General features: G+C 50.6%; 1 protein-coding gene across 3 annotated transcripts in view; it reads right to left on the bottom strand.

Moving 5' to 3' along the window:
- PDPK1 (3-phosphoinositide dependent protein kinase 1) overlaps nucleotides 1-14,026 on the bottom strand; it is a 73,710-nt gene that overhangs the window by 18,760 nt on the left and 40,924 nt on the right. For all 3 annotated transcript variants that reach the window (XM_049902638.1, XM_049902637.1, XM_049902639.1), the window contains 5 exons: nucleotides 13,331-13,597; nucleotides 10,088-10,130; nucleotides 9,699-9,836; nucleotides 7,180-7,324; nucleotides 6,442-6,539 (listed from right to left, as the gene is read on the bottom strand). In XM_049902638.1, the coding sequence (XP_049758595.1) occupies nucleotides 6,442-6,539; nucleotides 7,180-7,324; nucleotides 9,699-9,836; nucleotides 10,088-10,130; nucleotides 13,331-13,540 (634 nt within the window). In that variant the 5' untranslated portion in view covers nucleotides 13,541-13,597. The remainder of the gene's footprint in view (nucleotides 1-6,441; nucleotides 6,540-7,179; nucleotides 7,325-9,698; nucleotides 9,837-10,087; nucleotides 10,131-13,330; nucleotides 13,598-14,026) is intronic.

Below are 14,026 nucleotides of genomic sequence, written 5' to 3'. Positions count from 1 at the left end.
CACAGAGATCATCTAGTTACCCCCCTGTAAGATCAGGGATCAGGCAAAGGTCAAACCTCACCAGCTATTAGAAACCAGACCTAACCCCAGCCCAGCGCTGCCTCTCACGGCCACTGCCTCATCAATAGTACACACAGAAGTTTACCTGAAAGAAGGGTCTTAGGTGGGTTTGTCATCTCCAGCCTCAAAGTGGTTGGGAAAACCAAGCAGTGTGCTGGGTCCACCCCACCTGGTCACCACAGACTGAGTCAACCCTGAGGAGCCAGTGAGAAGGATGGACTTGAAGGCATATACTTGAGTTCAGAAGACGTCTAAACTCTCTTTAAAGCCAAGGGCATCAAAAGCTACCTGCCTTACCCACACCTGAAGCCCAGAAACCACATACCACAAAACATGACTTACTCTTTGGACAAAATGCTAGCAAACCAAATCCAGCAACACATAAAAAGGGTCATACACTGTGAACCAGAGGGATTTATCCCAAAAACGTAAGGTTGGGTCAACAAATACAATGCAACGTAAGACACCACATCAATGGAATAGAGAACCAAACCCACAGATTGTCTCCACAAACACTGAAACAGCGTTCCTTCAGCCTCTCCTCCCTCGGCCCTCGACAATCACTAATCCACTTTCTATCTAGGATCTGCCCGGTCTGGACATTTCATATAAATGGAATCATACAAGATGTCATTCTTTGTGATCAGCTTCTTCCACTCAGCATAATGCTTTCAAGGTTCATGATGCGGTATGTATCAGACCTTTGCTCCTTCTAATTCCCAAATAATATTCCATTGTATGGACAGACCACATGCTGTTTATCCGCTCATCAGCTGATGGACATTTGGGTTGTTTCTACTCTTTGGCTGTTATGAAAAATGCTGCCATGAGCATTTGTGTGCATGTTTTTGTGTGAACATGTTTTCAATTCACGTACATATGTTTCTGTGTGGGCATTTTAACATTTCTCCTGGGTATGAGTGGAATTGCTTGGTCATACATTAACTTTACGCTTTATCTTTTAAGCAACTGCCGGACTATTTTCCAAAGCTGCTGCACCATTTTACATTTCCACTAGCAGTGTTAGGACAGTTCCAATTCTTCACATCCTTGTCAACACTTACTATCTATCTTTTTTATTATAGCCTTCCTGTTGTTGTTTTTGGGTGCTGTCAAGTCGATTCCAACTCAGGGCAACCCCTACATACAACAGAACAAAACAATGCCCAGTCCTGTGCCATCCTCACAATTATTATGCTTCAGCCCATCATTGTAGCCACTGTGTCAGTCCATCTCGTTAAGGGTCTTCCTCTTTTGTCCAAGCATGATGTTCTTTTCCAGGGACTGTTGCCTCCTGATAACATGTCCACAAGTATGTGAGACGAAGTCTCGCCATCCTTGCTTCTAAGAACCATTCTGGCTATACTTCTTCCAAGACATTTGTTTGTTCTTCTGGCGGTCCATGGTACATTCAATATTCTTTGCCTTTCTAGTGGTATAAAATAACATCTCATTGTGGTTTTGATATGCATTTCCCTAAAGGCCAACAGTGTTGAGCATTTTTTCATGTGCTTATTGGCCATTTGTGTATCTTTTTTCGAAAAATGTCTATTCAGATCCTTTGCCTACTTTTTAATTGAGTTATCTATCTTTTTATTATTGAGTTGTAAGAGTTCTTATACTTTATGGATACAAGTGCATTACCAGATTCATGAGTTGCAAAACTGCCCCCCACCTGTGTGGTTTATCTTTTCACTTTCTTCATGGTATCATTTGCAACCTAGAAGTTTTTTAATTTTGATGGAGTCTGGTTATCTGTTTTTTCTTTTGTTGCTTGTGCTTTTGGTGTTATATGTAAGAAACCATCACCTAACTCAAGGTCATGAAGATTTACCTCTGCATTTTCTCTGAAGAGTATTATAACTCGCTCTTACATTCGGGTCGCTTATCCATTTTGTATATGGCACGGAATAGCGGTAATAATTTTTTTTAATGAACTGGTCATCATGGGATAATGCTGGTAAACCAATTCACAGTTTTCAAAAGTGGCAAATAAAAGGGAAAGAAGCAAGCATTCATCCTGCTTTTCCTCTACAAACGATACCACTGGATAACCAAAAAGCTGACAAGGGGAAGTTTCTCTTTAAAATTTCCAGCTCATGAATGAAATTTGACTATGACCACTCCACAATCTCTACTGAATTAGTGCATGGAGGCCATCATGGCTACAAATGGCTGCTGGCCTCACAGCTGACTGAGGTTGGGTGCTTCCGCATGGACAGCACTCCCCCGGCCAGACTTGCCTGAATGAGATCAAGCGGCCAGAGCCAGCTCCCAACTTACAAACAACCAGAGCACAGAGGACCACATGAAATGACTCCATGAGGCGCGATCAGCAAGATCTGCAAAACTCAGAAGGACAAGTGACCTGGTTCCTCAACAAACTGGGAGGGAAATGTCAAGATGGTGGAAGCTATAGAGTAAAACAGTATCTACGAGACAAATTAGCCAAGCTTAGTGCGTGAACTTTAATGGATCCTGATTCAAGTAAACAGCATTTAAAAAAAAAAAAAATTATGTAATGTGTGGAAACAATTGGAAGTTTAACACTGAATATTTTGAATATTAAGCAATTGTTCTAATTTTATGCATACAAATTGTATGATATCGTGGCTATCCTTTTGAAATGGAAGCTTTATATTTTGGAGATACAGACTGGAATATTTACAGGGAAAACAAACCAAGGGTAGAAGTCAGGTCACAAGTACGGTTTGAATTTTTTACAATATGCAGGTACTCTGATTAAGAAAAAACAAAAAACAGAAAAATCTGCATTCCAGCTACAGATAAACAAACACAAATACTGAGATGCCCAGAGTCAAATACATCACTATGGGAAGAGTCGTGTATAGTGGTGGAAGTCTGGACCACCCCCGTCTGGCAAACTCTGAAACGTCCCACTCAGGGGGCATCTGCTTTGAGATGGTGCCTCTGTCATAGGCAGCAAATGCTCTGAACAGGCTACGTCTGGACAATGGTGCCCACAGATGGGGACTGAGGTGTGACTGGAGGGACAGCCTCCTCCCATCTGCTGAGCCCTTCTCTCCTCTGCACCTGGCTGTTCTCAGAGCACCCTGGCGGCACAGGTCAGAACACGGGCTTCCAGACCCAGACCCTGAGTCTGCACCTCAAGCCTGTGGAGCCCCGAGCAGCTTTGGCCCAGAGAGCACAGGGCAAGGACACAGCACAGACAAGAGCTCCTCCGAGGTGGGCCATGGGACCCACAAGTGAGGTCAGAGGTCAGAAGTCAGAGCACTCTCAGTCAGACAGCCCTCATCAGCTCCATGCGCCTGGGCAGCTGCTAGCCTCTCTCCCTCCACTGGCCCCCACTGACTGGGCTCTGAAGCAGCCTCTGGGACAGTGACCGTGAGGACGGACGGCCTGCTGCCCCCCAGGAGGAGACACAGCACTACCCCGACCACCGGAGCAACTGCGGCCACCGCCACCACAGGCACTTTCCTGGAAGCTTTGAAGCTGTTTTGCAGCAAGCATCTCTGCAGAAAAGTGAAACAGCCAATGCAGCAAGAACTCCTGGGGTTCTGAGTCCCTGAGCCCTCAGGTTTACTCAAACACAAGACAAGAGCAAGAATTAAAATGAACCTTGCCCACAATTAATGACATGCATTTCTCTTTTCTTCTAAGAAGAATAAAAAACACCAATTTATCTATATACACAAGCAATTGTCCCTGGTTTACAACTGTAATTCCTGAAGCAACTTTCAGCCTAGTTTCAGAAAGAAAAGCAAGTTTATCACACAATTTCATCAATACACACAAACTATTCTATTTTTTAATGGTTGCAGGCCACAGGACAAGCCCTATGCCAAGTATCAGATTCTGAAGACAGTCTACACGCAGATAAAAAGGTTGAGTGCAGATCCCTGCAGGGGGCGGGGGGTGGGGGGAGCGGATCCCTGGCACCCTCGTGCTCACTACCACCATCAGACAGCAGTGGTCAGTCTCCATGGTAGGAAAAGAGTATGCAGATAAGACACAGAGTAGCAAACAAATCATAATGAGAAAACTTGGGGACACAGCTGTTCCCACGTGACTCGACGTTCCCATGGACCATATGCATACAAGTGGGATCACCTGATAGTAAAGCGATGCCTTGTCGATCACATCAACATTTCTTGGCTTCTCACAAATGCCAGAGGGCTTCCGGGGGGCCGCTCGCCCAGGAGCTGAGGAGGAATGGACTCCTGGGCACGGCCGCCCAGCCATGCACTTACAACGACTACTGCACTCTCGTCGCTGAGCAGGCCCCACTCATCCAGCCCATCTGAGCAAGGGGATTCTTCCCAAGATCCAGCCTCTGCCCCCACAACAGCTGCTGTCCTTTAGGTTTCTGCACGTCAGACAACACAAAAGTCACCCCACACATTAGAGGAGTCCACGTGCACTGGACACGCGCACCCTTCTAGACCTCTAAGGCGGCCTCACGGCAGTTCCTGTGGCTCCAGGTTGGCGGCCGGGTCCACTGGCACCAGGCCGCCACCTTCAGGGACACGGCTGTGAAGCATGGCTCAGAGACTGCCCACATGTAGGTGCAATTTGGACAGGCAGGATAAAGTAAGCCAGAAACACACAAGCATGCGTCTCCTACGTAAAAATAAACCACTCAAGCCACGTCCTCACAACTCACTAATCTTTACTACTCGCACAACGACCAAACAAACCCTGATGATGCGTGGCTGTATCAGGGGACTGAGTTTTGAAGACCTTCTTCACTCACTGTGACTACTCTCCATCCCTCCCAGGAATGTTTTCCAGCCAAAACAAGCTGTTGCTGCCGCCCTGCTCACACCCTGCTCCCCTCAGCACACCAGCACCCAGACTCACCAGTCCAAACCAGTCTCCAGCGTATTTGCTCACAGGCCTGGTCGGGTGAGGGCAGTAACCGCAAGCCCAGACGCAGAGGGGCAAGCACCCCACAGAGGCCCTGCGGCCGCCTCTCAGCTGAGGGCTGCCCAACGCCATGCTGTTCCTCCCCAGCACCTGGCTTGTCCTTGAGGCCACTTAGTAACTCACCTAGCAGCTTCCGGTTTCCTCTGAACATCATCGTCAAGAGCTTCATCTTCTACCCAACACTTTAAAACAGTCTCCAGAAGTTAAAGTGCCACTCTTGACCCCTTCTGCTTGTGATTTTCATCTAGCAGACACCTGAAGGACAGTCAGGATCTTGCATGGTTGAGACAACCCAGGTTGCTTTCTGGCAACACCGCCTCGGGTGACGGAGCTGTCACCATAGACCACCGGGGCTGGAAACCATCCCGGGGAAGAGTGACTTGGAGGGAGGGTCTGTCTGCGATGTTAAGTGTGCACATGAGCCACCGGTAAATGCACACTCACTCTGTAACCGTGCAGAACCTCACTGAATGAACAATGCCCATGCCCTTCAACCCATGCCCCATGACATATACCCCATGACTGTGTCCCATGACATAAACCCTGTGACCTATGTCCCACAACCTATACCCCATGACTGCGTCTCATAACCCATGCCCCACCTGCGCCCAACGACCTATACTCCATGACCTATACCCCACGACCCTTGTCCCACAACATACATCCCACAACCTATACCCCATGACTGGGCCTCACGACTTATACCCCACGACCATGCCCCATGACCTGTGCCCTACGACCTATACCCCACGACTATGTCTCATGATCTGTGCCCCATGACCTACACCCAATGACCTATATCCCATGACCTGCATCCCAGGACATATGACCTATACCCCACAACACGTGCCCCACAACCTATACCCCATGACCGTGCCCCACAACATATACCCCATGACTGTGCTCCACAATCCGTGCCACACAACCTATGCCCCATGACTGTGTCTCACAACCCATGTCCCATGACGTATACCCCATGACTGTGTCTCACGACCCATGTCTCACGACCTATATCCCACAACCCGCATCCCACGACATATACCCCATGACCCATGCCCCACGAACTATACGCGATGACTATGTCTCACAACCCGTGTCCCATGACCTACACCCCAAGACTGTCTCATGACCCATGGCCCATGACCTATACCCCGTGACAGTGCCCCTCAACCTGTGTCTCATGACCTGTGTGGCCACAGGGAGCAGAGGGCACTGGGAGACCCCCAGCGCCAAGGAGGAGGCAGTGGGCGTGGGCTGCACCAAGCCCATGGCCCTGCATTGGTGACCAGGAACGCAGGTAGCACCCAGCAGCTCTGGGAGCAGCCCCAGTGGTGCGCACCAGAACTGGCAACAGCAGAACAGGGACGGTCCCCCACAGGCAGTGCCTCCCTCCACCCCCAGACATCTGGCAGATCTCGCTGAGAAAGCACCTGTCATCAGGATGAACGCAGCCTGGCACGCGGCCGCACGCACCTTGCTTGCTCTCAGGGGAGAGCACTTTGGCGGTTCCAAAGTCTGTGATTTGGATATGCATGTCTTCATTCAACAGAATGTTCTCTGGTTTAAGGTCCCTGAAAAGGTAGATTTCTACATTAGAGATGAAATTTTTAAAGCAGTTGCATTATTACATGCTTTAAATATTGCTGAAAACAAAATGGACTGATTAATACTTATCATCTTTACTAAAAACCAAGAGTCACAGCCAAGTGTGTGAGTCTGGCTGAAAGCCCACCCCGAACAAACGTCCAGTGCAACCAAGGGGACATTCCCATTATGCGTTTCCTGACTGCACCTGTTGCTTCATGAACTTCTGATGAGGGACATAGGATCTATTGTTTTTCACCATAAAATCAAGAGCTTTGAGAAGGTTCTATTTGACTCTATCAGAAGTAGTGATACATAGAGCTGTAACTGACAGAATAAAATCCCACTCAAGATGGCCCAAGGAGCTGTGAGCTCGGCAGTGCTGGTTAAAAGCCCGTGTGTCTCTCCACAACTGTGTCACCTGAGGCATCACCTGTTAGCTTAGTCACACCTTCATTACATAAACTAGAGCTGACCCCATAGGGCACCACCTGTTTTGGCATCAACTGCAGTAAAGTCCTTGGCCCTGATTTAACAAAGGCAGAAGGCGGTCCTTTTAAAGCCTAGCCTAGTGTTAGTCTTCACAGTCTGTCATCACTGTGGGTCCAGTCCCTGCCTGAGGGTTACCTGTGGATGATGCCTTTGCCATGCAGGTACTCTAAAGCAGACACGATTTCGGCGGTATAAAATCGGGTACAGGTCTCATCGAATGAGCCAATTTTGCGAATGTATTTAAGTAGTTCTCCATTTTTGGCATAACTAAGGCCAAAATCTGAACATTGTATCGTTAAGGAAGGGTGTAAAATTCATCTTTTATAGTTACCTCAGAACCCTCATAAGAATTTTTTTAATTAAAGAACACTGCTGATGTTTACTGAGCCCCTGCTGTGCCCCATGTGCTGTGCTAAACATCTCCCAAAGGAATGTTCCTTTCTACGCCGTGGCACATCTTGTGAGAGTAAAGCCATGTGATCAGCTTCTTGCCTCCAACACCTTCTCTTCCATCTGTGAGGCAACACTGGGAGTGGGACGGATGTACAGACATCCCTCCCTCGGGCACCAACGTGTTGTGATTTGGGTTATTTCTATTCTCCTTTTCCCAAAAAGGGATTAAGGTTAGACAGTATGTGGGTTCCATATAACTGCTTCCTCCTAGAAGCACCAAACATTTACATCTACTAAGGGACACCTCTGGGCACCTGAGCACCCTGGAGCTGTGAATCCCATCCTCACTGCCCCAGGAAGTGGCCGCCCTGGGTTGAGGCGCAGGAGGCCTTTGTGTTCTGCTCTAGTCTCTGTTTACTAAGATGCCTCCCCGGCTGCAGTGTGGTGAGGACAAGCCCAGGAGAACAGGAGGGACACCCAGAGCAGCAGGAAGCTTGCCCTGGTAGCCCACCTCTGGCCACCTGAGCCCCCCAGCTCAGACACCTTTCAACAGGACCTGAATCAAAAACACTGAATCACTTCCAGGGAACAGAGTCTGGCCAGGCCCCGTTCCACTCACTCCGCAAAGAGGGCCTAGGCCACCAGTCAGGTAGCAGGTTGCCTACACCAGGGCCTCCACAGCTCAGGCCCTCGCAGCCCCCAGCTCTGGCCAGCCAGACCCCAAACCCAGCTAAGCACTTCTGGGCAGATGGTTCCACCTGGGCTGGTGCAGAGCCTCACGTGAAGCCTGTGTGGGCTCAGCCATGGCCATGGAGGCACAAGTCTGGGCCCTTATCTGACTATTCACCGGGTTCTGGTTCCTGAATGAGACCCATCTAGTTCTCTGCTTAGAACAGAGCACCAAAAAATGCTCCAGATACGCATGCACGCACACACACACGTGCCTCAGCCCGAATTACTCATCCAGAATCCCCCTAGCACACTTCACAGCCCAGGCCCCAGGGCAGTGAGAAGGCAGCCCTGAGGCATAGAACCTGGGAGTGTGGTGAGCCCACTGCCTGCACTTTGAAAAGGAACCCCGAACCAAAGGGTTAAGCAACTTCCTCAAGGTCACAGAACAAAGGAGAGAGAAGACTGGAGCCCAGTCACCTGAGGCCTCAGGATGGACACTGCAACAGGGGACAAGAAGGTGCAGGACCATACTCAAGGGAGGTGCAGGAAGAGCCCGAGCAACGGACACCTAGATCTGCCCAGCTCTCACGTGCTAGATGGGAAGGGTACCCTCCCACAGCTCTGTCATGTGGAAATCAGGCTAGTGGGAGGACAGCAGTCGTTTCGGGCTCTTCTGCACATGTTCCTGTCTTTGGACCCCACCACAGACGCCATAGCATCTCCAGTGGGCAGCAGTCCTGGATGTGACCCCACAGAGGCTGCGGGGTTACAAACCAAGGGCAGCATGCACCACTGGACAAAGCACCACGATCACTCCCCGGCCACCCTACCTGGACATTAAGAAGTGTGGTCACTTTGGTCTGGACACTGCACTACCCTCAGAAGGTGGCCCTGGGGGAGGACAAGGTGGGCATGGGAGGTACCTCAGAGCCACACGGCCAGCAGGACGACCATCCGTGGGTTCTGGTGAAGCCAGCCCTGCACTGCTCCCCAGTGTCTTACAACCAGAGAGCCCTGGGCTGAAAGAGGGCCCCTGGAGGCACAGGGAACGTGGGGTCCCTGAAGGAGAAGCAGCCCAGACAGCCCAGGAGAAGAGAGGGACTGAGTCACCAGAAGCAGCAAGGGCAGAGGAAGGCCAGGTTCTTGGGGCACACAAAGTGTTCAGCTCCTGAGGGTCCTCCCCTGGCTGCTCAATGGGGGTTGAACACGCCCCTCCACGTGCCTCTCCCACCCCACTTGACTTGAGCACAGGACTTGACACCTATAGACACTCCAAGGGCAGCGGTTACTGAGACAGAATGACTGAACAAATGCCTGCAACCACTGGGTCAGATAACCACCACCCTCCAGAAACTGTGCTTACCAACGTCGCCTTAAAACAGGAGCCTCAGCTGCCCAGGCCTCCCTTGCTGCTTCCTGACACATCAACTAAGAGGTTCCCTGAGCACAGTTAACATCGAATCAACTTTGTATTTCTAATACGCCGCCCTTTTCCTTTTAGGAGAAGGGGCTACTTGGGAAAACAGACCACAGGGTCATGATTCCCAAACGTCAGGGGTCCCAGACTGCTCTGAGCACTCAAAAGATACACAGCTTCTCGTCATCCTGGAATGTGAAGTAAAGCTTCACGAAGAAGGGGTGGTCCAGGCGCGACATCACATCCCGTTCTCTGGTCACATACGGGACCTTGTTCTCCTTGATGATGTGACGTTTCTCAAGAATTTTAACTTAGGGTGAAAGAGAAGCGAGTTACTACCACTGGAAACAGTAAAAAATAAAATAAAATACTGAAGACACAACTCATACATGTAACAGATACGATTGAGGCTCTTCAGGAAACTGGCTGGTCTCTGAGACCAACAGTGTCCTACATGCTGCTATCAGCATGGCACTCCGGAATGCCCACTAACCAGCTGCACAGGCCGTAAGGCCACACCATCCCTGCACCCCGACACAGGGCTTGGGCATTCTTACTTACTCGCATATTCTCTTGAGGTGGCCAGTTCTCGGGCCAGGACGACCTGGTGGTGGAGAGAAGGGAAAAGACATACCATGTAACTGGGCACTGTGCTCATTACCTCACTTTTGGGTCCACCCCACCCTGCTTCCCCCTGCCCCCATTGAAGGTTGGCCGTCGCATGTACAATTTCTGGTCCTATGACACCAAACGTGGCTGAGTGCCACGAGAGTGGGTTCTAATCATTAACAGCAAACATGTCATCTCTCAAGTGTTTTCAGAACGTTGCTGATCTGCTGCCAATAGTTCCCATGGGGCAGTGAAAGTATAAATTCAGGAACATCCCAGACTAATGGAACCTTCGGAGATTAGGAAGAAGTAGTACTTAATACTACCACAAGTGAGTACTGGAAATTTCTTCCAAAAAGAAATTCAAGGCTATGTCCTTCTGGTAGATGTTCATTGCAAAATGCCACCCTGAATTTGGGCTTTCTCCATTAAATTTTTGCCATACGTTTTTACTGATGACACTCTCAGACATCATCAGTATTATCTGGGCTATGAAGGGACAAGAAGCTGTCCGCCCTGGGTGTGCCCTCCTGGAGCCCCAGCCAAGAGCGGGCTATCTTCCCACAGCTCTGTCAGAGGCCCACCTAGTACCTCTGGGTAGCACACCTGAGTCTTGTATTCAAATCCCAGTTCGAGACAGAAGCCTCAACACAGCATGCCCTCAAGTGGAGGAAGCCTTTCTCCACAAGTAGTCCTGGGGCTGCGTGGGAGCGACCTGAGGTGACACAGTTGATGACCCCCCTGTGCCAGCACTGCCCGTGGAGGCACGCCTGCAGCTGGTCACCTGAAGAGGGGTGGCCTGTGGACCCCAAACAGATGCAGCCCTGTCCCTGTGCCAGCACTGCCCGTGGAGGCACCCCTGCAGCTGGTCACCTGAAGAGGGGTGGCCTGTGGACCCCAAACAGATGCAGCCCTGTCCCTGTGCCTGAGAGACCCCCAGCCAGATGGAAGGACTCATCATTGCAAACTCCGCTGCCCACACTTAGGCATGCTCTCCCATTACGGGATCCCTTTAGGCCTCGTCGGAAGCATCCTGGAACAGTGCTGGTGGAACACCAGACCTTAGGAAGAAGAATGAGGACAGACTGTGTACACTGGAGTGGAAAAATCTCAGAGATCTTTCCAGAGAGCTCTACCCTAGACTGCTGTCTGCAGCTGGAGGAGAGAGGCGGAAGGCGCATTCTTCTCCAGGCTATGTACTTCTGCATATTTAAGTCTCTTCACAGGAGCATGTGCTAGCTTTGTAAATAGCAAAAACGAAGAATTATGTTAGCTGTTAGTGAGCACTGGAGTTTACCGGGGTCCCTTTCTGAACAAGGTTTTTCCCTAATCTTTCTGTTATGTAAATCCAGCAGCTCAAAAGCAGGTTTCCCCGTGAGGGAAGGGTTTCTCTTCCAGAGGAAAGGGCATGACGCATCAGTCCACACCACTGGGGTGATAGCAGGGCAGACTGGACATCATGACCGTCCCCGGGGGCCTTCCAGACAGTCCAGCACTGGCACCAGGATCTGTCAGCAAAGATCCCGCCAGCTTGTAACTGTCACTGCCCCCTCCTCTGAAATCTAACCCTAAGTGGCTTCCATTCCAGGACTGCAGGGGACACGCAGATGCAGAGACCCAGGCCTGTAGGGCTCCCAGGGGCCCAGGAATGAGCCTGCTCACACGGCTTTCCAGGGCACCCCCAGCACAGGACTCATAGGGCACAGGGGTGATGAGTCATGACCACAGTTTCTCAGCACGAGGAGAAAGTGGTGCCGTGCTGCCTTCCCACACACCGTGGAGACCGAGGGCCACCTCGCTTTCCAGCCAAGGGAAACATCTGGCAAAGCACAAGTGAAGAGACGGAGGCTCCGTCTTCTCTGGCTGTGCTGCTGTCAGTGGCTGTACGTTGCCCCAGGCTCTCTGCAAACCAGAGGCCTTCTTTCGGACAGGATGGGGCAGTGCATTCCAGAGCTACTGGGGGCAGGCTCACGGCTTATGTGTTTCCATCGTGAGGAAAATTTAAGAGGAGCAAAAAATTAACATTAATTTAAACAAGATGTTGGGTACATGGGTGTTCTTCACGTTCTTCTATTCTGGAGTATTTCACAAATGTCAAAAAGAGAAAAACAATTCAACTATGGATTCTCCACAGAGCTAGGGCACTCAGGCACCCCTGCAGCAAGCAGGCCTCTAGAGTCAGGGGCATCCTCAGCACACTCGGCTGCCACCACGGAATCCCAGCAGGCAGTGGCCATGTTCTGTGGAGGCACGGGTGCAGACTATGCTCTGGGGCTGGATGAGTGCGCCTGGTTCCCTGCCTGCACTGCAGCCTGGGGCCCAGCTGTTTCCTCTTCAGTAGAGGGGTGCATTTCTTTGCTTTAAGAAGGAAAAAAAAATCACATAACAGACAAAACTGTCACTCAGGTTGTCAGAGAGCTAACAACTGACTAGACCAGTCCAAACCCGGTGCTGCCTAGACAGCACCTGGCAAATCTCTCTGTTTATGAAATTGAGGACACAGGCCTAAGGGCTCAGGGATGCTGGGGTGCACCCCCACACACATCAAGGGCACACTGTTCTGTCCATACTTTAAAATACACACACACACACACAGAAAAAAACTTGTTGCTGTTGAGTCAATTCCAGCTCACAGCGACCCTATAGGACAGAGCAGAACTGCCCCATAGAGTTTCCAAAGAGTGTCTGGTGGGTTCAAACTGCCAACCTTTTGGTTAACAGCCGAGCTCTTAATCACTGAGCCACCACAGCTCCACACTTTTAAAAGAGCAGAGAAATAATTAAGGTCATGAAATGGTACCAGAAATCTCTGAAGGAATAAGAACACTGATACTGACTTTCAATCTAAGGAACAGAAAGCCTCCCAAGGCCTCTGTCAAAGGGACCTAAGAACACAGACTGTAACCAGAATATATCTGGCTAGTATTTGGCTAGAATGAAAAGTTAGTGCATTAAAAAAGAAATCAAGAGATACTTTGTAAAGCTTTCATCTACAAAACCAGCTTAGGGTTCATATGCCCTGCAGCAGGTGGGCAGCTGGGTGGGAGACTCCAGTCACCTTCACGACAGGACCCACGAGGGGCTAGAGACCCCAGGACAGACGCTTTCTCCCAGGGGGACCACTCTGCCGTCCAGGTTTTCTAGCTCGAGGCTCCATGGAGGGTCAGCTGCCTCAAGAGCAGCAGCGGTACTCACTGTGGAAAAAGAGCCTTCGCCAAGAATCTTTCCAAACTTGAAGTCTTCGGGCCGCTTCTTGCGAGGCTGGGCCGGCGGCTGAGCAGCGTGCTGCAGGGCATTGGCGCCAGGCCTGGGCTCAACCATGGTGCCATCCATGCTGGGCCCCTGCCTGCTGCTGCTGCTGGGAACAGCAGGGGCGCTGCTGGCATCAGTCTGGCTCCTCACCATGGATGGGGATGAGCAGGAACATAACACCACGCTGGGCTGGATGGGGACGGCGTCATACTGGGGGCACACAAGAGCAGTCAGATCCTACATGCTGGAACTGTTACAGCCAAGCCTGAGACACAGTAGACCACTTGATGTCTGCTGGGACATTTGGAGAATCCCCGCCGGCCCCACCCTGCAGCCCACCAGACACTGTGCCCCTAGTCCAGAGGCTGTCCCTCTTCTCCCCTCAATCCCCTGTGCTCATGCCCTCCCTCATCACTGCACAAAGCTCCAGCCACTCTGTCCCAACCCTGTCTGCTGTGGCTGCCAGTCCAAGCACCCGGGCAGAAGCCCCTCGCCCTGCCCATCCACCCACTTGGTATCAGGCTGGACACACAGGAGGCCCAAATTAGGACTTTACTCGATGGCCAGAAACAGAAGTAGAAACATAATGTTAGGAAAGAGAGCGTTCAAGAACCGCCAACTACACATCAAAATCACATT

This window comes from Elephas maximus, chromosome 12 (assembly GCF_024166365.1).
Source record: "Elephas maximus indicus isolate mEleMax1 chromosome 12, mEleMax1 primary haplotype, whole genome shotgun sequence".
NCBI classification, from domain to species: domain Eukaryota; kingdom Metazoa; phylum Chordata; class Mammalia; order Proboscidea; family Elephantidae; genus Elephas; species Elephas maximus.
The sequence above is the reverse complement of the archived record's forward strand: the minus strand, read 5'-3'. Positions and strand labels throughout refer to the sequence as shown.